Source organism: Mus caroli, chromosome 14 (genome assembly GCF_900094665.2).
Source record: "Mus caroli chromosome 14, CAROLI_EIJ_v1.1, whole genome shotgun sequence".
In the NCBI taxonomy this organism is placed as follows: domain Eukaryota; kingdom Metazoa; phylum Chordata; class Mammalia; order Rodentia; family Muridae; genus Mus; species Mus caroli.
The window spans coordinates 66,571,542-66,598,279 of record NC_034583.1 but is presented as its reverse complement, the minus strand read 5'-3'; the positions used below and the strand labels follow the sequence as shown (position 1 = coordinate 66,598,279).

The 26,738-nt window shown below is 44.7% G+C and overlaps 2 protein-coding genes across 3 annotated transcripts in view; one reads left to right on the top strand and one right to left on the bottom strand.

Annotated features, from left to right (window-relative positions):
- The window catches only part of Cog3 (component of oligomeric golgi complex 3), a 52,954-nt gene extending 37,936 nt beyond the window's left edge, over nt 1–15,018 (top strand). Inside the window, exons 18-23 of one of the 2 annotated variants that reach the window (XM_021182078.2) lie at nt 730–818; nt 925–1,059; nt 4,571–4,646; nt 9,444–9,571; nt 10,309–10,407; nt 13,305–15,004. In XM_021182078.2, the coding sequence (XP_021037737.1) occupies nt 730–818; nt 925–1,059; nt 4,571–4,646; nt 9,444–9,571; nt 10,309–10,407; nt 13,305–13,334 (557 nt within the window). In that variant the 3' untranslated portion in view covers nt 13,335–15,004. Of the gene's footprint in view, nt 1–729; nt 819–924; nt 1,060–4,570; nt 4,647–9,443; nt 10,408–13,304 lie in introns of both variants that reach the window. The other variant, XR_002379701.2, reaches the window with a different exon arrangement.
- Nucleotides 15,019–20,246: 5,228 nt separating this feature from the next.
- The window catches only part of Erich6b (glutamate rich 6B), a 48,568-nt gene continuing 42,076 nt past the window's right edge, over nt 20,247–26,738 (bottom strand). Inside the window, exons 10-13 of the mRNA XM_021181329.2 lie at nt 25,151–25,236; nt 24,867–25,019; nt 22,724–22,952; nt 20,247–20,553 (exon numbers count right to left, since the gene is read on the bottom strand). Of these exons, the coding sequence (XP_021036988.1) occupies nt 20,344–20,553; nt 22,724–22,952; nt 24,867–25,019; nt 25,151–25,236 (678 nt within the window). The 3' untranslated portion in view covers nt 20,247–20,343. The remainder of the gene's footprint in view (nt 20,554–22,723; nt 22,953–24,866; nt 25,020–25,150; nt 25,237–26,738) is intronic.

Below are 26,738 nucleotides of genomic sequence, written 5' to 3'. Positions count from 1 at the left end.
GTGTGCCCAGTGCAGTGCAGGCAGTACCTACGCCTGTGGGGTGTGCCCAGTGCAGTGCAGGCAGTACCTACGCCTGTTGGGTGTGCCCAGTGCAGTGTAGGCAGTACCTACGCCTGTGGGGTGTGCTTGCCAGAGCAGGGCTGGGAGCAGTGTTTGCTTTGCTTTTTCCAGTCTGGCAAAGCAAAGCCATAGGCTGTTAAAAACTGTCCCTTGAAAATTCTTTCTATCTTCACTTTAAGTCTCTAACCTCTCCCAACTAATGGTATATCTTATTGCATTTGAACATCAATGAGACCTAAGTACTTTCAGAATTCTAGTTAGTCTGGAGGTTAAGGGGTAAATATGTCCTCTTGGTGTTTTCTTCTTGACTGACACATTTGTTTATTCCCTGTTATTTAAGTGAATAAATTTCTGTGCCAGCCAAGATCATAGAGCTGGGTAAGTATGTGCATTTAAAAGAAATCTACTTAGCATCTAAAGGCAAAACAGTGAAAATTTGTATATTTCCCAGTTTTTAAAAAAATAAATAGACCATTAATAGTAATTCTGTAAGTGTGACTCTGTTGATGATTGTGTGGCATGTCATTACTGGTGCTCACCTCCCTGGCCTTCCTGGAGGAATGAGGTGTGATGAGTGCTTCCTGGGTCTCAGCAGTAGACAGCTCGTGTTGCACAGGCCTCTCTGTTGAACCCGTACTTATTCACTGCATGGGTCATTTTGTTTCACAGATGCAGCATTTAAAATCCTGAACCCTATGACTGTTCCACGATTTTTTAGGCTGAATAGCAACAATGCCCTGATAGAGTTCTTGTTGGAGGTGAGAAGGACGGTTTCATTGGTGGTGGGAGCTCAGTGAGATCCTTTACGTGTCTGCTAATTTCTAGGCACATGCAAACAGAAGGAAATTGTCGTCTTTCTTTCAGGGGACTCCTGAGATCAGAGAACATTATCTTGACTCTAAGAAGGACGTAGACCGGCACCTGAAGTCAGCCTGTGAGCAGTTCATTCAGCAGCAGAGCAGGCTGTTTGTAGAACAGCTGGAAGAGTTCATGACAAAGGTGCAGACTTGTAGAGCCCTTTCCTTTCCTAGCTTTTTTCCGAATTGTGAAGCACAGAGGAAGGAGAGTGAGGCAGGCTCTGACTGTGTCTTGCTAGGAACGTTCCCCATCACAGAGGCTGGTGTGCAGCTCTGTGTATAAGCTCAGCAGTGGATCGTCTGAAGAACTGACACTGCTGACGTAATAAGTCTTCCCTGTGGGGCTGGTCTCTGTTGGTTGAAGTCAGCTCCTGTTTGGGGTCTTTGTGGCAACAGCCACAGTTTCTTTTTATTTCTAGTTTTTTGAGACAGGGTCTCCAATATCAGGCTGGCACTGAAGTTCTGGAGTAGCCAAGGATGACCTTGAACTTCTGCCTCTCCTGCCTTTATCTCCAAGCAACATGTATAGTATACTGTGGTAATGTTGATAGACATGTATATATGAAAACATTTGATTCAGATTTTTTTCTTTAAGGCTTTAAGAACTACAATATATTTTTCTTGTTCTAGAATACCACGGTATACATGTTGCATGAAACTATTAAATAGGACTTTGATTTGTAGTAGGTGTAAAAAAGTACATGAGTTGGGCGAGCAAGGCCTGTCCCTGTCTGCATATCCTGACTGAAATCACCAGCAGTCAGTACATTCTAGCTTCCTTTTCAAACGTCCTTGTTGAGAGCTACAGCATTCATCTGCCCTAGCCAAGACTGGTGTAAGGACTACATAAGACAATGTGGGAGATTTTGTGATTACACAGCTCCTCAGGATAGCTGTAGTAAAAGAAGACAAAACTGAACTAAAGATTTTGCTTTAGCCAAGTGTAAATCAGGGCATTTTGAAGGAGGCATATTTACATTATGGCTTAGTGGAGCCTGCCTGTGCTAAAAACTTAGGTAGATAAAATTTTGCAAGTTTCTGTTTATCATTCCCTCTGAAGTATTGTTAGTTTTCTTAGTAGCTATAAATTAAATTTTTTTGATGTAGCACATGTAGTAGAATTTGACCTTGTAAATTTAATTCTTACATTCAAGGAATTGTAACCAAGGAGGGAGTCTAAGTTTGAGTGCGTCGAGTAGGGAGGCAGGGAGGGCGTGGGTCTGCGCTGGTCTCCAGGCTCTGAAAGAGAGGCCTAGTTGAGGAGAGCTCATTCCTTTCTGCCTCTGCCTTCTTTGTTAGGAGACCCTACCTCTGCAGAACTAGGAGAACTTTGAAGAAATGATCCTTGATTTGACTTAAAGAGAAGTAAATTATGCAGAGAGTAGACAGGGTGAATGTAGAAGTCATTGTGTTTTTTAACAAACAGCATGATGGCACACCTTTCGGGGAATACTGTGGCTTAAATGAGAATGCCCTGGAAGCTCATCTAGTTGAATATTTAGTCACCAGTAGTGATAATACGTGAAAGATTAGAAGGGTTAGGAATTGTGTTTTTGTTGGGTAGTGTGGCCTTGTTGAAGAAAGTGTGTCACTGGGGGTGGACTTTGAAGTTTTAAAAAAGCCCACATCAGGTCCAGTGTCTCATTGTTTGCCTGTTGGATCAGGATGTAGCTCTTAGAATCATGTTTGCCTGCTACTATGCTCTCTACCATGATGATAATGGATGAGCCCTAGGAAATTGTAAGCCAGCCCCTGATTAAATGCTTTCTTTTATAAGAGTTGCTTTGGTCATGGTGTCTCTTCACAGCACTAGAACAGTGACCAGTACTGAGGAAGACTGAAATCAGTGCCGCCACCCTGGGCTACAGAGTTAGTTCCAGGTCAGCCTGGCTACATAGCATGATGCTGCTGTTTTTCTTTTTCTTTGTTTCTTTTTAAAAAGCACAAATTATGTTACAATGGAATTAATGAGATCCTAGAACAATCCATGGAGCAGCAAGCAGTGGTTATTATTAAAATAAAACTCTTAGGGCTACAAAAAGGTTATAAATGTAGCTATTAGAAAAAAGTTAATAAACATTGTGTCCCCCCCCCCTTTTTTTTTTTCTGAGACAGGGTCTCTTTGTGTAGGTTTGGGTATCCTAGAAGTTTTCTCTGTAGACTGGGCTAGCCTCGAACTCATAGAGATCTGCCTGCCTTTGCCTTCTAAGTGCTGGGATTAAAAGCTTTCACCTCCATTGCCTAGCTTTTATCTCCCCCTTCCTTATTTATTTTTTATTTTATTTTTTAGACAGGGTTTCTTTGTGTAGCCCAGTGGTCCTGGAACTTGCTCTATAGATCAGGCTGACCTTGAACTCACAGAAATCTACCTGCTTCTGCCCCGGGTGCTAGGATTAAAAGCATGTGCCCCACATTCAGCCATATATAATTTATTTTAAAAGTTGCTTCTGAAGATGAAGACATGGAAGAAGTTGAGTGTGAGAAGGTAGAGATGAGGTGTGCAGTGGTGAGCGTGAGCAGAGGTCTAGACTGGCTCTGGAGTACAGGCAGAGCAGATGGAGCTAGAGAGCAGTGAGAGGCCTCAGGGACCACCCTCATGCAGCTCCACCTGGCTCTTGTCTGAAATATTCCCCCGTGGGAAAGCTGGAGTTGATGCTCCAGTTTTTGTAACAGCTTGGACGTCTGCCCCACGTCTGTCCATTAAGAAGTAGTTCATGTTTACGCCCATCAAGGTTTTACCTGAAAGCCAGGCTGACATATTTGTATTTCTTTCCTGTGCTGTGCAACAGGAGGAAGCATACAAAGTGACATCCAAGTCTCAGTCCATAGCACAGTTCAGCCAAGCCTGCCTTGTAATGGTACTTGAAAATCCTGTTTGTTTGTTGAGATAGGGTCTGACCATGTAGGCTTGCCTTAAACTCTTGTGCCTTACTCCTTAGCTTCCCGGATGCTGACTCTGCAGCAGTCTACCATACCCAACTGGATCTCTCTCTCTCTGTCTGTCTGTCTGTCTGTCTCTCTGTGTTTGCATGTCTGTGTGAACATATGCCTATTGTGTGCATTCCTGTGGAGTCCAGAAGAGGGCATCCTGTCTCCAGAAGCTGGACTTAATATGTCCACCTAGCTGTTTAGATTAAAAACTTGAGTCTCATGCTGTCCTCTCTAGCCTGGCCACTGTCTGTCTTGGTGGTGTTTTCTATGCCTGTGATGTGGTTATAAAGAAGGGAAGTCTTTAGAGTATATAGGAGCCTCTGTGCATTTGTGATGGACACTTTTCTAATGGCATGGACTCAGTAGTAACTCAGTCTTTTGAGGAGTAACCTTTTTTAAAATGTTTATATTTTTGGTGAAATTTCTTCAGAGATTCCTGTCCTGAACGGTCTCAGGAAGAATGCCCAATGTGGTTGTGACTGTTTTGTTTTTCTCCCCAGAATAACGCATATCTTGAACTCAAAAAAAAAAAAAAAAAAAAAAAAGTTTTGTCAAAAAGAATGTCTAGTGGTGAAAGCTTGTGAGAGTAGATGCAGCCTTGCTAGAACTGTGCCTGGTTCCCAGTGTGCCTAGTGACAGGCTTATACAGTTGTGTGTCTGTGAGCAGTCCGTGTTTATTTGCTGTTGTAACGTGAAACCTCTGCTTTTGTCTCCTCTACTAGGTATCAGCATTAAAAACCATGGCCAGCCAGGGAGGCCCCAAGTACACCCTCTCACAGCAGCCGTGGGCACAGCCAGGTATTGGGGTTTTATTCTTCAAGGATGCTATTAGGTTATGTCTGTGTACCCCTTCCTGTGACATCTGGGACTTGGTTCCTTGCTTGTTTTGGGTTAACAGATGTGGGTCAAAGCAGGATTCGGCTTGGGGCTGATAGGTCTTTCTTAGCCAGCACTGCTTCCCTCTGACAAGCATTCATTCTAAAGAGGGGCATCTTTGGAAGCTTACTCAGTTAAAAATCAAGCCTGACTTACACGTCAGTGCTTTGCGCCTGCAGACTTCTGTGTGCCTGCTCTTCCTTGGCTTCGGGCTTTCACGGGAACATGGCTCCATGGCACAGAGTGACGGAAGGAGTGCACTTATTTTCAGCACACGAAGAAATGTTGGCCCACTCCTTTCTTCCATTTTTTTTTTCGCCAAGTTACATCCTCTGTTGACACTTTAGCACATTTGAAAAAAATTGTGTCAGAATGAAGGAGTCGGTTGGGTTTGGCAGGCAGCACCACTCACTGCCTGACTCAACTCGCATATCTACTTGAGATGTTCCAGTCACTCCTCCATACATTCACATTTTCTATGCTAAAGGCTTTTTGTTTCTTTTGGCCTGTGGGATTTCTTCAGTGTTAGGTTTTAGACATTTAGAATCATACCCCTTTGGGTTATTTTTGGTACAGTTTTTTAACTGTAGCTGCTGCTTCTTTTTTTTTAAGGGAATATTTTATTTTATTTTTTTATTGGTTATTTTATTTATTTACATTTCAAATGTTATCCCCCTTCCCACTTTCCTCTCTGCAAACCCCTGTCCCTGGCCCCTACCCCCTGCTTCTATGAGGGTACTCCTCTACCCACTCAGTGCCATAGCATTCCCCTACTCTGGGACATCGAGCCTACACAGGACCAAGGGCCTCTCCTTCCACTGATGCATGACAAGGCCATCCTCTGTTACATATGCAGCTGGAGCCATGTGTACTCCTTTGTTGATGGCTTAGTCCCTGGGAGTTTGGGGGGGGGGGTGGTCTGGTTGGTTGATACTGTTGTTCTTCCTATAGGGTTGCAAACCTCTTTAGCTCCTTCAGTCCTTTCTCTAATTCCTCCATTGGGGTCCCTGCGCTCAGTCTGATGGTTGGCTGCGAATATCACTATCTGTATTTGTCAGGTACTGACAGAGCCTCTCAGGAGACAGCTATACCAGGCTCCTGTCAGCAAGCATTTCTTGACATCAACAGTAGTGTTTGGGTTTGTTGTCTATGGATGAGATGGATTCCCTAGGTGGGGCAGCCTCTGGATGGCCTTTACTTTAGTCTTTGCTCCACTCTTTGTCCCTTTATTTCCTTTAGTCAGGAGCAATTCTGGGTTAAAATTTTTGAGATGGTAGGTGGCCCTATCTTTCCACCAGGGGCCGTGCCTAACCTCTGGATATGGTGTCTACAGGTTCTCTCTCCCCTTTGTTGGGTGTTTCAGCTAATGTCATCCCTGTTGGGTCCTGGCATTTTCAGTTACCATTAACCAGGATAAAATTTGTTACATTGCTATTCTGTGACCCACATTTGCACACTGAGACAGTGGGAAGAGCAGGTCTTAGCTGTGGAGAAGCTGCTTCTTGCTCTTAGTGAGAGATCCAAAGAGGGCCTCTGCCTCTTGCCCATGCAGTTTGTCAGCTACAGGCACCTAACCTGGAATCAGCCTTTCTATGATGAAAGAAAGCCATTTTCTGTTAGGTCTATATTTTCTTTGAATAAAGGGATACTACCCTCTTTCTCAGGTAACTTGTAGAGTCCATTCAGCACGTTTATCTACAGTTTGGTGAAGAAGTCATAAGGTGGTTATCTTTGAGAGATGGACTAGTTTGTGGATAGGAAAATAAGAAGTACGTTTTATTTTACAATTTTCTACAAGTCAAATTTGAATACCATATAAAAATTTTGATTGAAGCTGTCCTGTCTCCAAAATTTTCAGCCATAAGTGCCTTAATTTATTAAAGTTGAACTAAGAAGTAGCTGGTGCTGTCTCCTGGGAAGATGTACAAATCCACATGAGTTGTTTTTGGAAGGAGACGGTTTATTCAGAGGCCCCTTGTGTATACATTGTGTACAGTATACATTGTGTACAGTATGCATTGTGTACAGTATGCATCACGCACAGTATACATTGTGTATGATATACATCGTGTACAGTATACATTGTGTACAATATACATTGTGTACAGTATACATTGTGTATAATATACATTGTGTACAGTATACATTGTGTACAATATACATTGAGGCTGTGCTGCCACCTGCTTGGTGCCTGCGGTGGAGATGACTCTTTTACTCTCTCCTTGATTTCAAACATTTTTTCTTGTATTTGAGATTGACATCTGTGGCATCTTTGAAAAACAAAGACCCCTTGATAGAATGTCCAATGATAGAATTGTTCAATGTGTCATTCTAACAACAGGCCGCCATGACTATGGGTCTTCACAGTCAGGACACTGCAGTGCCTAGGCAGCATGGCTCTTGGGGACATTCTCTTGATCTTGAATTAATTTGAGCCTGTGGCTTAAGGTTTTAGTTTTCTACAGTGCTTATTTAGAAGCAGGAGCTGGCTTGCATTCTGCATGTTTATGTAAATGGAACTCTGGGGCATGATACATCTTTCTTACAATAGAAACCACTGGCAACAGGCATGGCATGGCAGTACAGATAAGCTGACCTGATGCATAGCTAACGGTTGTTCTTTCCTTTCTGGAAAGACCCTTTCTCCTGAGGTAGGGTCTGTGGGTTTTTTTTTTTTTTTTTTTTTTTTTTTTTTTTTTTTTTTTTTTTTTTTTTTTTTTTACAAAATTGTATCCTAACAATTCTGAGTTGGGGTATCCTGGGCTTCATTAGCAACATAGTAAATGACAGAACAGATTGGAGTGGGACACACTGTTTTGTCACTTGACTTTTTTTCAATCTAAGTGGGATCCTTCACTATCTTGTAAATCTATCTTCTTCTCCTTTGGCCACCTTGGAAGTGTGGACCTGGCTTTTCATGATCTGTAATGAATAAAGCCCTTAGTTCACTGTCAGAGAGATTTATGGGCCTCTTATGGTAGATCAAGGACAGCAGTCTAGAAATTGTTGGACCCTCTGCCCTCAGCTCAGGTTCTGGGGAGATCATGTCAGGATAACCACACTCCCGCAGAATGAGTTACAAATTAAGATGCCGTTTTTATTAACTTAAGGTTGGAAATACATCTTTTTAGAAGTTGATGGGCACTGTATTCACAAGCCTGAGCACCCACTCCAAGCCCAGTTCAGTGAACTCTAAAGTATTTTAGTGACGATGGAACTAGAACCCAGGGAGGAGGTACCTGGAAGGAGCCTTCATTTATTTAGTGAAGAATAAGCAATTCCTGAGAGCATTGGTACTTTCCTACCATGTTTTTGCCCAGTCTTCTGTCAGCTAAACTTTTTTACACGATATAGATTGACCTATGGGAAGGTATCTGTACCTGCAAACTGGTCTTCTCAAATATAGTCATGATTGTAGTGTCTGTCCCCAGATTGTTGTTCTATGTGCACTGGCACACATGGACTTGGCTAATCAGGTGAGATGTACCATCCCACGGTCACTTCCTGTGTGGTGTGCAGCCTTTGACACCAGTGTGCTCAGCTGTTCACCACACCATGAGTCTCTCACCTAGTTTATTAATGGATATACTTAATGTTTCACTTTGGTTTTCCATAAACTCATTAGTAAATGATTTATATACATGTGTCTTCTTTGTATCTTGTGAATGTTTAAATGACAATTTTCAGTAGTTAAGTGAAAGGGTTTATTTTCAACCTTTTAGGATATTGTCTAACAGGCCCTCAAGTTGAAACATTTTATACTCCCATGAACACCTGATGAAGATACACTGTCCCTTAATATCTGTGGATTTCCATTTTACTAGTTTTTGAGACAAACCACGCAGGCTTGTTACAAGTCCAGCCTCTGAATTTCTGGGATTGCAAGTGTCCACTATCTCGCCTGGCTTGTTGTCTTTTGTTTTGTTTTTTTTTTTTTTCTTTGAATATTTTTTATTTGAACCAAAGGATGTAGAAGGCTGTTTTCCTATTTCTCTACACCTTCTCAAACATGGAGCTCTGAATCCTTTTGCCAGTGTCTCACTGGTTTATTTGTATTGACTTTTGGGTGAGGCTGCACATTGTGGATATTATGAAGCTTTTTCTTTGTGACTAGCTAGGGAATCCCGTCTTGACTATTTCCTTCTGATGACCTACCACACTCACCTCCATGTGCCTGTCAGACGTTGGGCTTGGGCTGTGCAGGTGCTTTACTTGCAAACACCTGGAGCTTAAGGACGTATAAGAATGTAATAAATAGAGGCAGTTCTGCCTGGACAGGGATAGAGAGATAAGGCTCTTCTGAGTGACCCAAGCAAACCAGTGAGACAGAGGCCTGGGAGTTAGGTTTGCACATTGAGGAGGTGCTTGGTTCTTATTAATTAACTCCTACTGCTTCTCTAAAAATAACAAGAAGTTTTTAAACCTTATTTTTCTACCTCCACATTTCAAAGGCACAAATTCCAGCCTCTATGACCATCCTGAATCATGCTTTTGGCTGCATCAGCCCTTGTGGCTTAGAGTTTGTGTGTAGCATATACTTAATGAATGTTTGGAGGGCTTATGAGCAAACTTTAAAAATAACAAGATGGTGGGAAGAGGTTTTTTTTTTTCCTTTTTCTTTTTTTTTTTTTTTTTGCTATTTTTCAGTATTCCCCTCTGAATTAAAATGGTAATTTTCTCCCCTTTTTTGTGACACTAACGGGGGTCATTTCTTTGCAGCAAAGGTCAATGACCTCGTGGCCACTGCCTACAAGACAATAAAGACGAAGCTGCCGCTGACACTGAGAAGCATGGCTTTGTATTTGTCCAATAAGGACACGGAGTTCATCTTGTTTAAGCCTGTCAGGGTGAGTGGGTGGGAGTTCGCTGCCTGGCGACCTAAGTGTGCTTTTCTTACTAGCAAGTTCTCTTCCTATAGACATTGCAAAGTGTTAGTGAGGTTGGTATTTGCTGTGATCTCAGAGGCTTCAGAGCCTGATCTATCTGGTTATATCTTATGCCTCACCCACTTTGTCTTGATATTTTTGTTCATTTTAAAGGTAGAAATTAATAAATAAGCAAAAAAATAGATCCGCACATTGCACTGTGGTTCAACACTGGGAGAGCAGCATTTCAGAATTTATGCCCCGTTTTACTCGTGAGTAGAGGAAATAAATGGCTTGCAACAGCCACCAAGGGATTAACGTGTCAGAGCAGATTTAAGTCTCATAACTTCCAGTTCGTGTTGAGTTCATGGCTTTACCCAAGGCATGGTTGATTTTTTTTTTTTAAGTGCATTTTATGTGTCTCGAAGCTTTATTATCTTTTGTGTAAGAAATTGCTGAAGACTTATTATTCTTGGGGGTGGGGGTAAGATATATGCGAGTTTAATGTTTCCAGGAATTATCCAATCAGTCTCCATCAGGTTGTGCTAGCATGTAAAATATTAAAGTACAAATTACATGTCTTTGGTAATCTCATAAAAATATATTTCCTCCACTCATTTTGGCAAGAACCATGATGATTTAATACTCTCAGTGTTTCTTGTTTATAGTGTGTGCATACATCCCTGGGTTGTCTGATATGATCTCTCCTCCTTTCTAAGAATAACATTCAGCAAGTCTTCCAGAAGTTCCACGCTCTGCTAAAGGAAGAGTTCAGTTCTGAAGATATCCAGATCATTGCCTGTCCCTCCATGGAACAGGTACCCACAGACCCACAGACAGAAGGCCCGACGGCCTTAGGCCTGTGATTATTTTATTTACTTGAGCAGATAGTATGTTTAAGCAAACATGTTTCTGGTTTTAAGTTCACAACTTCTACATTGTTTTACTTTAATGAGTAAGAGTTTAACCCTTGAGTTGATGCCTCTAACTGTGTGTGTGGTTAGTTGCTTGTTTAATTCATCTTGGTAATGATCGACCTGTCCGTGAAAGTCGTAGTGATCAGCGTGCTGAGTCAGCTGTCTAAACCCAGGCCAACACAGTGCCTGAAGTGGGAGTTATTTTAGGAACTAGAATCAATGCTGGACCTATGTGTTTTTCCTTCTTTCTAAATTTAAAAACCTAAACTGGAGAGCCAGTTTGTGTCGGCATTCATTTCATTGTTCAGCTCAGTCGAGAGCTTTATTAGGAATGGCTTGGCAGCTTGGAGAATAACTTACTTTTTGTCTTTAGGCCTAGAGAATCTTGGAGGGGGCTCAGGTTGCATATGCAGAGACTGCATATGCAGATAATTTTAGGGATATTACTGTAATGAGGAGCGAGCTGGAGGGAGAGTTGTGCTCTTCAGTGAGGCGCAGTTCATAGACCACCAAGTTCTGCTACAATGTGGAGCTCAGGAGTCTGTGCTGTATTTACAGGGCGGTGCAGCCATTCCCAGCATCTGATTCTGGAACGTTTTTTTTTTTTCCTTTAAAAAACCCCTCAGAGTTAACAGAATCTCCAGCCCACCCTCCTCCCTCAGTCTCCCCTTAGTCTTTATGGATGTGTGTATTCTGGGCATCTCATTGTGTGGTGTCACGCGTTGTCTTTCCTAACTGGTGTCTGTCACTCAGGATACCTTCAGAGTCCACCCATATTGCAGCATATGCTTTTTAACGTTTTTTCCTTAATTTTTAAAAAATTTGAATTATTTGTATATGTCTGAGTCTTTTTCTGTGTGTGTGTGTAGGTGTCTGGAGGCCAAAGCAGGGCGATCATATCTGCTGAGCTGGAGTGGTGGTGTAAGCTGCAGGATGTGGGTGCTGGGAACTGAACTGGGGTTGTCTATAAGAGTGACAAGTGGGCCTGGAGAGATGGCTCAGCAATTTAGAGCACTGACTACTCTTCCAGAGGTCCTGAGTTCAAATCCTAGCAACCACATGGTGGCTCACAACTATCTGTAATGGGATCTGATGCCCTCTTCTGATGTATCTGAAGACAGCTACAGTATACTCATAAACATAAAATAAAATCTTAAAATAAAAAAAAGAATGACAAGTATGCCACTTGAGCCATCTCTCCAATCTGTCTGTCCGTCCCTCCCTCCTTACTCTCTTTTCTCCTTCCCTCCCTTCCTTTCTTATAGCTGCTATGTGTGGATAGTTGGAGTCACATTGGAAAAAAGACTTTAGAATGCTTCTTCTTCTAGTGTTCTACAGTTTTTGAGACAGGGTTTCTCTGTGTAGCCCTGGCTGTCCTGGAACTCACTCTGTACACCAAGCTGGCCTCAAACTCAGAAATCCGCCTGCCTCTGCCTCCCAAGTGCTGGGATTAAAGGTGTGTGCTACTGCTGTCAAGCTAAATCTTTTAAACTTTTTAAAAATTGTTTAAAATTTTGTGTGTGTGTGTGTACTCATGTGTACATGAGTGCCTATAGAGGCTGTGGGTGTTAGATACCTTGAAGCTGGAGTTTCAGTTGTTGTGAACCACCTGACGTGGGTGCTAGGAATAGAACTCAGGTCTTCTAGAAGAGCAATCTGTGTTATTAGCCACTGAGTCTTCTCTCTAGCCTCTAAATGTTTTTTAAAAGTAGTTCATTTGAGGTGACCATTTTCTGTGTGAGTATACCACTAAACATAGACTTTAGTAGTTAGAAAGTTTCCCCACTTTAAGTTTGCTTATTTTTTTTTAAAGATTTATTTATTTTATGTATATGAGTACACTGTTGCTGTCTTCAGACACACCAGAAGAAGCCATCAGATCCCATTACAGATGGTTGTGAACCACCATGTGGTTGCTAGGATTTGAACTCAGGACCTCTGGAAGAGCAGTCAGTGCTCTTAATTGCTGAGCCATCTCTCCAGCCCCAAGTGTGCTTAATTTTATAATATTTTTAGTACATTTATTTAGTGTGTGTTTTGTGTGTGTCACAGTGATATGTCAGAGGACAGAGGACAACCTAGGCAAGTTGATCCTTTTATTATGTGGTCTCTGGGATCAAACCTGCACCTGTGAGGAGAGTTAGTTCACGGCCAAAGCCCACCTAGCATGCCTGCTCTGGCCATTTACAGATCCGGGAGGGCTGGTGAAGCTCATTGGTAGCGTGCTTTCCTCAAGGGCAGAGGCCATGGGTTCACCCCGTAAACTGCAACCTGCCTAGAAGATCAGAAAGTAAGGGTCACCTTCAGCTAAACGAGGAGTGTGAGCCTAACCTAAACTACATGACTCCATCTTAAAAGAAAGACAAAGCAAACCAAAATGCCATTCACAGTCCAGCACTAAGGAAGCTGGGATGGGGGTGTTGAGTATAGGGCTAGCCTGGGCTATACCTTCAATAAACAAACAAAATCCTCATTTAAAGAGTTCAGCTTACAATGGTGCTTCCCAAAACTGGGTAGAGAAGGGTGGCCTGCGTCATGTGGTACATTTGCTTATTTATTATTTGATTATTGCTTTGCTGTCACGGTCATTGTACTGGGAGTGACCTGAGGCTTGGACTTGGCAGAGGCTGCAGCTCCCTGCAGGACATCCAGTTGCTATAACATCTCGGGCTTTTTCCCCTCATGTTTCTGAGACTGGAGATTTCTGAGAGTGAAAGTCCACAGTACAGCTAACCCAGGCTAACCCAGGCTAACCCAGGCTAACCCAGGCTAACCCAGGCCTCCCCGTTGCTTTTCAGCTGAACCTCCTGCTGTCAGTTTCAAAGTAGTCCCAGCGGACCACGCGTGTCAGCAGTCTGTCCCACAGGAGAGGCCTGAGGAGTCCTGCAACCTGCAGGATGCCCAAGACCCCCATGTGGGACGGCTCCTGTGGAACATGGATGTGCAGCCCGCAGAAGGAAATCTGGGTGAGCCGGAGAAGATCAAAATGCCAAAGACTGACAGCAGGGATAGCTGCTTCATTGAACTGGTCTCCAGCAGTGGAGAGAAGTGACAGGGAGCCACGATTCACAGTGAAATGTTCCTTCACACAGCTTGTGCAATAAAGTAGGTTACAGTAGTGACTAGTGTGATGCACTCATAGGAACTCAGCTGACTGGAAAGCTGCCGGGTCTCAGCAAGGCATTCACCCCGGGCATTCCTCGGACACTGTGACTTGGAGAACTCTTCCTTCTGTGTCCCGATGCAGAGCTTCTCATGCTGGGTCGAGCGAGGTTGAGTTGGAATAGGATGGTTGCTGCCAAGAAGGCATCTAGCTTTTCCTGGACTCAGGCTGTCATCTTTCTGTGGGCTGACACGAGGCAGGGGCAGTTGCGAGAAGCCAAGGCCTCCTGTAAGGCTCCTTGAACTGCATCCTCCTCACCAGAGAGGTGTATCTTGATGATGGGGATCGCCACAGTGCTGGCAGCAGCGTGTGAGTGGGAGTGAGCCGTGAAGAGGTTTTAGCCTGGCGAGGCTGGAGAGGAGGCGGGCGGCCTGTGGGGAGTGGCTCGTGGGTGGAGCTTAGTTGCAGTCATTCTTTATAAAGTGAATACTCTTTGGTTGCCTGTGTTGTCCTAGACACTAGCCTTCTGGCGTCCCCAGTCCTGCCATAGCTGAACACCTAAGTGTGGCAAACACTGCCTGTACCTTAAATATGACACCAGTCAAAAGTCAAAGGACTATAAGCATCTGTGAATTTCCCTCCAAATTCCCCTTTGAATTTGGGATTGGATTGGCTTTGACCCTGGTGTTACAATAAATGTAGCCTGTTTCTTGGTTCAGTTACTCAGACCGTCGTCTGTAGGGTGGGACAGTGCTGAGGGCTCTGAAATAGGGCAGATGACCTCATGGTGCAGGTGAAGGGGCAGGAACAGCCTCTTGCACAGTGTGCACATGGGTGACCCATCCCGATGCAACAGGCCATTGTTTCTCAGCCCAGTTTAAATTGGTGGTGGCTGTTGCTTGGTAGAGCATATTACTCTGTATTTTGGGAAACTCAAAGGTAAGAGGGTCCATATTTTTTCTTTGCTATGAAATGAATGAGTTAGGAAGATTGTACTTACTATTTTAAATACATGTCTTATGTGATAAACTGTAATCTCCAGTTCTGTGTATTATATGTACATTGGGTGTTCAGATAGCCTTTCCAAAGAAGCGAGGACGTGACCATTGTACAGTGCCATGGCTCAGCAGTCTGATGTACAGAGCAGGACTTGTTCGAGGACTCTTGTAGTGCTTTGATTTGTTTGTTTCTGAAAACACTCACATACCTTACCAACTGCCGGGAGGGTGGGACTGATCCAGTTTGTTTGCTGAATGAATATTTGTTTAAATCTGTACAGTTTCACGTGTTTACTTATACAGAGTGTACATACTTTGAAATAATTAATTTAAAATGCTTTATATTATTTAGCTAGAAATTGCCGTTTTTAATAAATAAATTTTTTTAAAAAATAAAGATCTTTGCTTCCTACTTTGCTGCCACGGGCTTGTTATGTTATGTGGATTCTCTAAAAGTCTTTAATTGAGAACTTCGTTGGGACGAGTTGTGGAGAAGCTGTGTATTTCTCAGATATAGTACCCGAGTTCCTTTCTCCAGCTCTGCTCAGGATAACATCTTACAAGCTGTGCTGATTACTATAGCTAGGATTTTGACATCAGAACACTTGGCTAGTCTTAGCTTTCCCTTGCTTTATTGTGTAATAATTGTTGTGAAAAGAAGGACATTTTTGATATCTTCTCTCTCTGTCTCTGTCTCTCTTTCTTTTTTTTTGTTTTTTGAGACAAGGTTTCTCTGTGTAGCCCTGAAAGTCCTGGAACTTGCCTTTGTAGAATAGGCTAGCCTCCACTCAGGTCTGCTTGCTTTGGCCTCCCAAATGGTGGGAGGTGTGTGCCACCACCCCCAGCTTTTGGGCTATTTTGGTGCTTCACTAGTTAAAAGGGTGTTAATTTTCTGTTACTGCAGCAAATACCTAAGATAATCAACTGACAAGATTGTTTAGGCTCTCAGATGGTTTACTGATTAGAGACTGTCTCTGATTTGTAGTCTGGAGAATAACCTGTCATAGCCATTCTTGGTTTTGAGTGAGCGAGTTTATTAATTCTACAGTAAGCACAGATAGAATAAGTAGCAAGTAGCAGATTAGAAGCCTCCGATAAAGCAAAGCAGAGCAAAGCATCGTCAAACCAGGCATTCATAATATCCAGAACAAATGGGACCATCCTGATCAAGAACAAAGGAAACATCATCAACTGGGCTTCTGACACTGAGCAGAAATCAAGTAAAGATGCTAATCTGAACTTCCTCTTCAGGAGTGAGCTTTCAGCTTCCCCTTCTCAGGTAGACAGTTTTCACACGGGATGAACAGTAGTAACCTCTGCTGAAAATGCTGCACCGCCTTGTCTTTCCCTGTCCTAGTCACAGAGCCAGAGGGATCAACCTGACTGGGCCAGCCTGGCACAGGACAGAGCCTTGGGGACTCTTGACATAAACAGGAGTCTGGGGGACAGCTTGCAGAGCACTGGACAATTTACCATTATAATGTATATTATAGTCCCCATTGTTTTGGGGCCTGTGGTCAAGCTGCAGGCCATGGGCGTGGGGAGAATGGTACAGCAAAGCTGTCCCCTGCATGGCTGAGAACCAGATAAGGAGCACAAGGGCATGTGGATGTTATAACCTCTTCAAAGGTCCACCTCCAACAAACAGTGCACTGCCTTTGAGTAGCAACGTGGGCTGGAGAACAAGTCTAACACGTGGACATTTGGGAGATGGTTCAGATGTAAGCTAGAATGAAAGGGTTTTTTGTCCTTTAAACTGTCAAAGTCAATTTCCCAGTACTGTCAGCACAGATGGCTTCATTGAAATTTAGTAGCGCTGTAATAATAATACAAACGAGTTTGTATTTCCCCTCTGGTCTAATAACCGCAGACCTTCTCCTCTGCTAGTGCCTTGTAAATAGAGCCTATAGGCAGGCAGTCTTTTAAAGGGGGCTGTCAGTTAAGGCAGTGATTTTCAACCTGTAGATGATGAGCCATTTGGCAAACCTCTGTCTTACTGGATTAAAGGATAGACCCTATTCAGGACAGAGGAATTTTATTCTCTATCCCTCCCCCCTCCCTCTGGGGTGCGCCCTATTTTCTAGTTTGTCCTTTGTCTTGGATAGAGACAGGGTTTCACTGTGTAGCCTAGACTGGCCTTCAGCTCAGCAGTCATCCTACCTCAGCCCAGGTGGAGGTGGTGACTGGTGTGTGTGTGCTACCACACCTTGCCGCAGTGGGAACCCTTCTGAAAAGGATAGGGCCGGTGGACACCAGTGCAGTGACAGCTGTTAGAGTCGCCTGACAAATGCCTATTCCCCTTTAAAAATACAAATTAGAAGAAAAAAATTTACAATTATACAAATGTGTTCACTACCAGCCAGCTTTAGTGTTTGAATTCTGTATAAAATACGAAAGGCTCACCAGTGAGCTTTCCACTCCAAGGCTGCACTGAACTTCCAGATTTTTCTTTCTTTCTTTTTTTCTTCCAGATCAGATTTTTCTGTGTATATCTTAAGATAATTTTTCTTATCAGGTTGGGCCCCTTTACACAGTTGAGGTTTCATTGGTATGTAGTCCCACACGGTTATTTACTGAAATGTTTTCAAGTGGTATTTTAAACATTTTACTCCTAAATATTTTAGCGTCAGTCTCTTAAAGAATAATACTCTTTTGCAAGTGTCAGCAGTCGTATCCCATCTAAAAAACAAATTCAGTTTCTAAGATGTACATGTCCACTTATTGTCCCTCTACCACCCGACAGATTTTTCAAAGTCTGTATTTATATGTTTTACTTGGTGGTCACATCGCTTCAGTCCACCCCCCCACCCCCACTGTTTGTGCATGCCTGTGTGCAGTACAGTACACATGCATGTGTGTGCACATGCCTGCATGTGTGTGTGTGGAGGCCCACACTTGAAGCCTCCTCAATCACTGTCCATCTTCTATGGTGAGGCAAGGCCTCCTACTTCAACTCAAAGCTCCCTGACATGGGAAGTCTAGCCATTGGCTTGCCTCGGGAAGCCCCTCCCTGCCTCCTGAGTGCTGGCCTTAGAGTTGGGCCACGAATCTGCTCAGCATTTGAGTGCTGGAGATCTGAATGCGGTCCCTCATGCTTGCCAGGTAAGCACTTTACCTACCCGACCCTTCCCGGCCCCTCTTCAGTGCCTAGTGATTTGACCATTCTCATCAACTCTTCCAACACCTTCAGGGCTTGGTTTTAAAGAAGCTAGCTAGCTTACATAAGAACCAAAGCCTAGATTTTCCTGAGTTTTCCTGTTAGCAAGTTAGACACTCTAAAGTTAGAGTACATACGGTCTTCCCAAATGCATGGAATGTTTGTCAAGGCAGATGTGCACTTGGCCATCACAAACAAAGCAGTGCCCGCTTCTCTAATGGAACAAGTTGCTACAGCAGTAGCATGAGAGGTGGTGATGGCTCCATCCATACCCCTCAGCTGCATCAGAGACAGAGGCAACACCCGGATAGCTTTAGGCTGTCCTGACAAGTGTGTGAGGCCCAAATGTAAAAGGAGAAATTCATTTGGTTCCTGGCTTCAGTTAATGCTTGCCTGGTCCCATGTCTTTGGGCCTGTGGGGGCTCAGTGTTATGGTGGGGCGTGAATGATGGAGCAGAGCAGGCTGCTCTCATTTTATATATCAAGGAAGGAAGAGGAACAGTGAGGGTCTTCAGAGGACACACCCACTTACCCAACTTCGTTGCACTGGGCCCCACCTTTGAAAAGTTCCTCTTATCTTCCAATAGCACCTCAGCCTGGGGATCTGGGCTTCTACATACATAGGGCATAGATGTAGTGTCACGAGGTCACTGAACCTTTGATGTTGTGCAGGGGATGTCAGCACAGTGCCACGCTTGTCCCAGCTCATTACCTTGCAACAGTGTTCGGATTCGGACACCACTCGCCAGTAAGGTGTGGCAAGTCCCACAGAAGTGACTGTGCAGCATCTCTAGCTTCTCTCCTCTCTAGCTGCACTTCAGCTGCTCAGGTGATGGTTTGGGGTTGGTGGCATTTGGTGAGGGCAGCTGGGTGGCAGCCAGTGGGAAATTATTAGGGGAGTAGACCACAGAGGTGGCACTGGGTGTCACTGTTCACACTAGAGAACGGCTAACTCTCAGGCTGGACTGAGAAGGTGTTGGGTTTTTGTTTTTTGTTTTTTGGTTGAGGCTGGGGTTAGGGTCATCCCGGGAAGAATGAGTACTCCATGTCTACCTAAAAGCCACCTTGTGGCAGGGGTGCGCACCAAGCTCAACTTCTCCTTTTCTATCAACTACTCCGCCCAATGCCTAGGTTATCATGGAACTTCGTTTACTACATAATTCCACCTCCCTGTGCCACACTGCGTTGGATCTAAAGAAATAAGGATGAACAGGAGACCACTAGAAGCTTCAGGAGCTCAGAAGACAAACGGAGATGTACAGGAAGTCTCTAGGACAAGCTGGGCATCCCAGGACGGGGCCCCCTGGGTTCTGGGCTCCGGGGCTCTGATCCAGAGGTCACCGCCACTTTTTTAGCTAGGTGACCACACATTTACTGCTTTGGTCTGGCTAGTGAGTTGATGATTGCTACTAGTGACCCAAAGAGTCACTATCTGAGGAGTGAGCCTTGGGTCCTTTGAGCTCAGCATCTGGCTTAGGGATCTAAGTGCAGGCTGGTGCTGGGTTTCTGTCTAGGTTTGCTTTTGCTGTGACAGAGCTGGGTGGACAGTTGGCCATCTGTGACAGTCAGTGTTAGTGACAACCTCGAAGGCAGTATGCAAACAGTGCGGTCCTCGAGTGAGGGTTTCCTATTGCAATCCCAGCCTGGCATGAGCAAGAGTGTACCACACTGTTCTTCAGATGCGATTTGTACAATGTCAGCAGCAGCTTAGTGGCTGAGACAGTCTTCCAGAGGGCCCCAGGATGAACTATGATAGATGTGAGTCCTGCAACAAAGTGGATGGAGGGCAGAAGGGTTTGGGGGTAATCTTGAGGTTTGGAGATACTCTGAGGTGGGGGATTCATACAAATAATAACTGTAGTTATAAAGGTGATCTCACTCAGTAGACGGGTAGCTTATACGATGTAAAGGAGGTCATTGTGCCTCTCTTGGACTCTGTGTCTTCAAGAAAAATACAACCCGTGTCACAGAGGCCCATGAGATGGATCTTGAACAGCCCTTAGCACAGGGCCAGACTAGCTCATGGCTCAGGCTTGGTAAATGGTAGTAGGATCATGACAGAAAAGACCTAGTACAGAGGACAGGTCTGATCCTGTAAAACAAGGCAAATGAATGAATGAATTCAATACTCTTGACTCTGTCATGGCAGGAACCATTTCTAGGCCCATTTTACAGATGGCAAAACTGAGGTGTAAAGCCGCTTGCCTAGAAACACACAGATAATGAAGGACAGAGCTTAGTGGTCTATGTCTTGAATAAAAGCCAAGTACCAATACTGACAGTCATAGAAGAATCTCGGTACCACAGGGATGACAGCAAGGGGGCAGACAGATGTTGGCTAGAGTTACTGAGATGATAATGTGGTTAGGTCAGGGGTAACCACTAAGCCTTCTCTGTGCCCAGCCTCAGATTCAGTTTAACTTCCCCCCTCACAAACCCTATTTTTTTAACCCCTAAGAAAGGAGCTACAACAGATCTGGACTACAAGCTGACTCTCAACGACTTTGTATGTGCCCTGCCCTGAGGTTTCTCCTTCCCCAAGACATGCAGTGGAGGCCTGAGACAGTTTGGTGGCTGCCCTAAAACCAGGTTTGAGAGTCCTTTTCACTGAGGTCCTTGAGCACCACCTGGACCTCTGCTATAAAGTTTTCCAAATCAGGCAGCGTCAGGAGACTCAGACTCCTAGTCATTTTCTCCAGAAGGACTTGGATCTTCCAGAATGTTGGGCGGGGGTCTGTCTCCAGGACCACCCTCTGCATCAAGGCTTGGTGCACTGTTGAGTTAATATGCTGTGGGAGAAGTAGAAGGCTGGGTGAGGATCAGTGCTGCCCTGAGGCTGTGTCCCACCCATGACTTAGCCCTACCATGGCCATGAGGAACGTCTCTAGAACCTTCACCCTCCAGGGCAGATCTGATTCACCAGCCCTGCTACTTGCAGCCTTCTCGCTGTGTCCCAGATGCCCACCTGGCCTTCTCCTATGGTCACACGATCTGCTCATACACTCTGATACCACTTTCCAGCAAAACTAGATGTGAGCCAGCCCTTGTGTCTGCTGGTCTGTGCCCCTTTCAGGTGTGTACGTGAGACTGCTGAATTCAGGAAGGACCTTGCATCTTGCCTTGACTACTGACAGGGCTAAGCTCTTTGGGGCATTGGTTTCCCTGGGGTGCATGCCTGAGGTGCTAGCATGAAACACAAATGCAAGTGAGGAAAAGAAAGGCAATATAGTTGAGGTGGTAGTTTGAATAAAAGCCCCCATAGGCTCACAGGAGTTCAATTCCCAGAAACCACATGGTGGCTCACAACCATCTGTAATGGAATCTGCTGACCTTTTCTGGTGTGTCTGAAGATGGTGACAGTGCAAGCAAATAAACCTTTTTTTTTTTTTTTAATAATCTTGGGCTGGTGAGATGGCTCAGTGGGTAAGAGCACTGACTGCTCTTCTGAAGGTCCTGAGTTCAAATCCCAGCAACCACATGGTGGCTTACAACAACCTGTAATGAGATCTGACGCCCTCTTCTGGTGTGTCTGAAGTCAGCTACAGTATACTTATTATGTATAATAATAAATAAATCTTTGGAAAAAATAATCTTGTAGTTCCTTTAAGTGTCCTTGCCTCTCCCCAGGGGTTGGTTTGTGGGTTTTTTTTTCCTTCCTTTTCTCTTGAATCTTAGCACCCATGTAAATCCTGCTTCCAGCCTTGTATAGGTTTGTAAGCTTGCCCAGAAGTGAGACCACAGTTGAAGTACCACAGAGGTTGTGTGCATGCCTGTATGCGCGAGTGTGTGAGTGAGTGTTACTCTGTTGCCTGTGGCATCTGCTGTGTGGTAGGAGTCCAGCTCTAGACACAGCATAAGCACCACCCACAGGCTGCAGGGCTGCCCTGTGAGGCAGTTCCTAAGCTGATTTGGAACTCTGGGGTTTCTCCTTCAGGTTGTGTTGTTTTGTTTCCTTCACCCCTCCCCTTCCTCTTTTGTAAAGGCGATTCCCTAGACCCAGGGCCCCTTCAGTTATATACATTTGTTTTATGGAACTCGGTGGCTTCCATTCATGTTTCTCTTACTCTTCCAATTGGTACTCACAACTGAAGAGCTCATGTATTTGGCAGCCTGGACAGTGTCTTGGTTTCACTTGGTTTTATTTTATTTTTAAACTAAAGCTATATAAAGCTTATGGATGAAACAGAATAAATTTCTATATTAAAAAAAAAAAGAGTTTCAGTGTTCATGGGATCTCTTCACATCAATAAAAACCTTAACTAAGATAATGGTTAGGCTTGATGGCTGTGCTGGGTGGTTTTGTGTCAACACAGGTTAAAGTCATCTGAGAGGAGGGACCACAGTTGAGAAAATTGCCTCTAGAAGAAAAGGTTGTAGGCAAGCCTGTAGGACATTTTCTTAATTAGTGATTGGTGGGGAGGGCCCAGTCCCTTGTGGGTGGGGCCATTGCTGGGCTGGGGGTCCTGGCTTCTATAAGAAGGCAGGCTAAGCAAGCATGGGGAGGGAGCCAGCAGCACCCCTCCATGGTCTCTGCATCAGCTCCTGCCTCCAGGTTCCTGCACTGTTTGAGTTTCTGTCCTGACTCTGGTGATCAATGGTGGGTGATGTGGAAGTGTAAGCCGAATGAACCCTTTCCTCCTTAACTTGCTTTGGTCATGGTCTTCTGTTCCCGCAACAGAAACCCTACCCAAGACAATTGTCGATCTTGACTGGAGGGAGAATCCTCTTGGAGATGACTAAAGCACACTTCTATGTGTGGCAGTGTTTTTAGATGTGGCTTACTCCCTTGATGGATTCCGAATACGGTGGCATTATTGTTGGGAAGGATGGCAAGCAGGAGGTGCAGCCTAGCTGGAGGAGGTGGGTCCTTGGGGTGATATATTCCACCCCCACTCCCTTCTTATATTCCCTTTGTCTGATTTTTTTTTTTTTTTTAAGTCAGGGGACTGAAGACTTTACCTTGAACTTGGTGCCCATGTTTAAACAAATCCGCTTCTGTTTGGGGGTGAAGAAGCGGAAGATGACCTTGTCCTGGCTCCTTATTTGCACATGGATGTACTTGTTCAGTTTCAAAGTGATGCACATGAAGGGGGGTGCATGCACGTGCAAGTCCAGGTTCCACCAGTTCCAGGCCTTCTGCTGCTTGCCTTTGGGGAAGTAATAGCCCAGGAGTTTGCTCAGGCTCAGCCTAGGAGGAGGAGATGTGTCAGACACCACTGTGCTGAGGCTGGTCTATAGACCCTTTCTATAGAGGGTCCTCTCTGACCCTCCCACTTCCCTTTCTCCTCCTGGACCCACAAAGTTTTGGTGGGACTGCTCGGTCAACATGACACAAGCTAAAGTCATCTAAGAGGAAGAGTTAAGAAATTTAAGAAAACGCCAGGCAGTGGTGGTGCACGCCTTTAATCCCAGCACTTGGGAGGCAGAGGCAGGCAGATTTCTGAGTTCCAGGACAGCCTGGTCTACAAAGTGAGTTCCAGGACAGCCAGGGCTATACAGAGAAACCCTGTCTCGAAAAAAAACCTAAGAGAGAGAGAGAGGAGAGAGAGAGAGAGAGAGAGAGAGAGAGAGAGAGAGAGAAGAAAATGCCTCATAAGATCCAGCTTTGGGCATCTTCTGAATGAGTGATTGATGGGGGAGGGCCCAGTCCATTGCAGATGGTGTCATCCCTGGGCTAGAGCAGGGATGGGTTCCATATGAAAGCAGGCTGAATAAGCTGTGAGGAGGAACGCAGTAACAGCCCCCTCCATGGCCTCTGCATCAGCTCCTGCCTCCAGATTCCTGCCCTGTGTGAGTTCATGATAAAGAGCAATGTGGAAGTATAATCCTAACAAACCCATTCCTCCCCAACTTGCCTTTTTGGTCATTGAAGCAGTAGTAACCCTAAGATAGTAGGATAGAGAGGTTCCAACAAGGAATGTCCACCCATGTCCAGGTTCTGGCTTCAGACTCAGTCATGGCCTCCCCTAGCCTCACACAGCACAACCTCCTCTCCTGGGCTCTCTCCAGAGCTTAGCTGTGTTCTTCTCTTCCCTATGGATCTAAGACCCAAAGAGTAGAAACCTCTGCTCTGACCATCTCCCTGCCCTTGGGTTGTCGACAGGCCTTGGGATTATAGCTGCTATTTGATGGCTTTTAGACCTAACTTTATATCAGGGGGAGTAAATGTGCTAAGATCCTGTGCCTCTAATTTTATGCACAACTCAGGGCAAGTGACTGTCACCTTTTGAGTCCGAGCTTTTTCACCCACAGTGTCCAGATTCTAGACTTCTCCAAGTTCTCTTCTGGGCTTAAAACTTTAGAGAGAAGAGACCCTACTGTGTGTCACCAAACAAGAGTTGTGATCATTAACTACATTTCTGGCCTCAAGGGCCATGTGCTTCCTGTATCTGGGGTGTGACTTTGTGGACATCGCATTCTACACACATGACCTTCAGGGGAGACTGGATAGTGCTCAGAGTAAAGAAGCCAACTCAGAAATGCTGACTGAAGGCCAAGGCAAAGTGCATGAGAGGAAACTTAGAATTGAAAGTAAATTTGGTTTTGATGAAAATAAGTCAACTAACCCAAGCTAGTATGTGTCTCCCACCCCATAGCCACTTTGTCTGGAACAGGAAGTACTGAGAACAGGAAGTACTGAGAACAGGAAGTACTGGGAAAGGGTGCGGGATGGTTTGAGGGGACCTAGTTATCTTGAGCTGTAAAGGGAAGGCTTTCCCCAATACCAGAACTAGAGATTTAAGAAACAAGGTTGATTTTAATGAAATATTTAGAATATGCCTTTTGACTCTTTCTTTATACGGTGTGTGTGTGTGTCTCTCAAGCCTCACTCCAAGGCTTCTGGAATAGTGGGACCCAGGGCCTTCTGGGTCAGATCTCACAAGGCTGGACTTTGGGGAGGTGTTTGGAGGTGAAACATGGCCTGTGGTCTCAAAGGCCATGATTGCTCTTTGACATTGGGGAACGCTGTGGCACCTTCTCTGAGGACAGAGTCTGCACTAGTGCGTTGTGGGTGCTCCCTCTCATGTTCCCAGCATGTACAGACTTCCATCATACAGTTTCCATGTGCTTCAGGTGTTGAGGTCCGAAGACCCAAACTTACCAGATCCCTCCATCCTCGTTGTAGAAGGTGGCATGGCCAGAGTTGGTGACAAGGCCGCGGATCTTTGTACGTACAGAGTCTTCCAGAACAATATAAGTAAGTTTTTCGGCCCCTTTGCAGGAGATGAGCAGAGCCAGGTTCCCTGAGGGATAGCTGCGAGTTGGTTAAGACACAATCGGTTTCTTGAGACAGCTCCCTCTCACAGAAAGGTTGGACCCCGAAGAGGACACAGTCCCCAGTCAAAACCCACACCCTAGGGCAGAATCACAAACATTTTAGGATACTATATCTGGCCTGTGCCATTAGAAAAGAAAACATGGAAGCTCTTCCCACTGTGGTAGGTGGCTATTTTTCCATCACTTTGATGTACCTGGGGAGAAGAGACGAGGAAAGCAGGCAGGTGAGAGCTGTCTTTCAAAGACTGGCAGAACATAGATAGCATCCTCTGACTCCTACTTCTCTTTGCCCTGAGTACCCACACGCTGCCTGGCCTGTGACTCCTACCAACTAAGTTTACTCATGCCTGTGAGAAGACTGAACTGGATCCATGGTACATGTGTGTGTGGCTAGGGCATGCATAGGTAGATAGAAACTATTATTTGAATCACCTAGGCCATCTCGTCTTAAAGAACTGTATTCTCGGGGCCTTAGAAGTCAAGAGTACCAGTTGCTCTTGCAGAGGGCCTGGGTTTATTCACAGCACCCACACAATGGCTCACAACTATTTGTAACTCCAGTTCCAGGGCATCCGATGCCCTCTTTTAACCTCCATAGGCACTAGACACTCCGTCGGTACACATACGTACATGCAAGCGAACCACTCATACACAGTCGGTACAAATATATTCTCACCATGGCAGAGGCAACATGTATGAAATGAAGTATGGGTCGCTTTAGGTCTTTCAAACCTGAGAGTAAAGCTGCTCCTGTTTCCCCCTCAGTGTTGGTGATGGGCCACCATCGCTGGCATGCATCGCTCTGGCTCTACCTCCGTTTCTCTTGGTAATCTGTGTCCTCAGATGGCTTGACAGTGGGTGGGGTCCTGCCTTACCATTCCCTTCTCCGGTATTCCTTCATCATTGACTAATTATGTCCCTAGGGATGCTCCTTCCAGATGAGGCCACACTCTATGGCACTGGAAGTTAGGACCTTAACATGTCTTTTTACGGAAAGACAGCTCCACACATAACACCGATAAATTTAGGTTTTCCAAGCCTTGTTCTTGATTTCATTTTAGTAAATTATATTTTTCTAGGAAATTATCATTTTATGTAAAACTTTGCATTTATTGCCATACAAAGCTTGCATATGGTGTTAAAAAAATCTTGGCTTCCTCTGTTAATATGTCTTCCTCCTTCATATTTATAACTTAAAAACAGTTTTTTTCCTCCTGGATCAGTCTTGCCAGGAAGCCTGCTTGTTTTACTAGTTTTTCTGCAGACTAGTTTATGTTTTATTTATTCTATTTTTATTTTCTGTCTTGTAAGTTTCTTTCCTAGCTCTGGATGCTAATTTACTCTTTGGATTTTCTCCTTTCTTCTTCTTCTTCACAATTCCCACTTCTCCCTGCATTTTACGAGCAGATAAAACAGTGAGGTCCAATATTGTTTTAGCTGTTTCCTGGGAGTGAGACCACCTTCTTTTTGTCTTTAGTACATTCTTAATATTTTCGAGGAGACTGCTCTGGTTGGGGAGAGAGAAATCCGGCCTACATAGGGCCACAAGCCTCATCCGGTCAGAAAAGCACCGGGGCAGCTGGGGTGCAGGGTCGGCTGACACTCGCCAGCTACCCACAACACCTGCCACAGGATCTTAAGACTTCTGGTGAGTGGAACACAGCTTCTGCTCCAATCCAATTGCGCGCGGGACCTG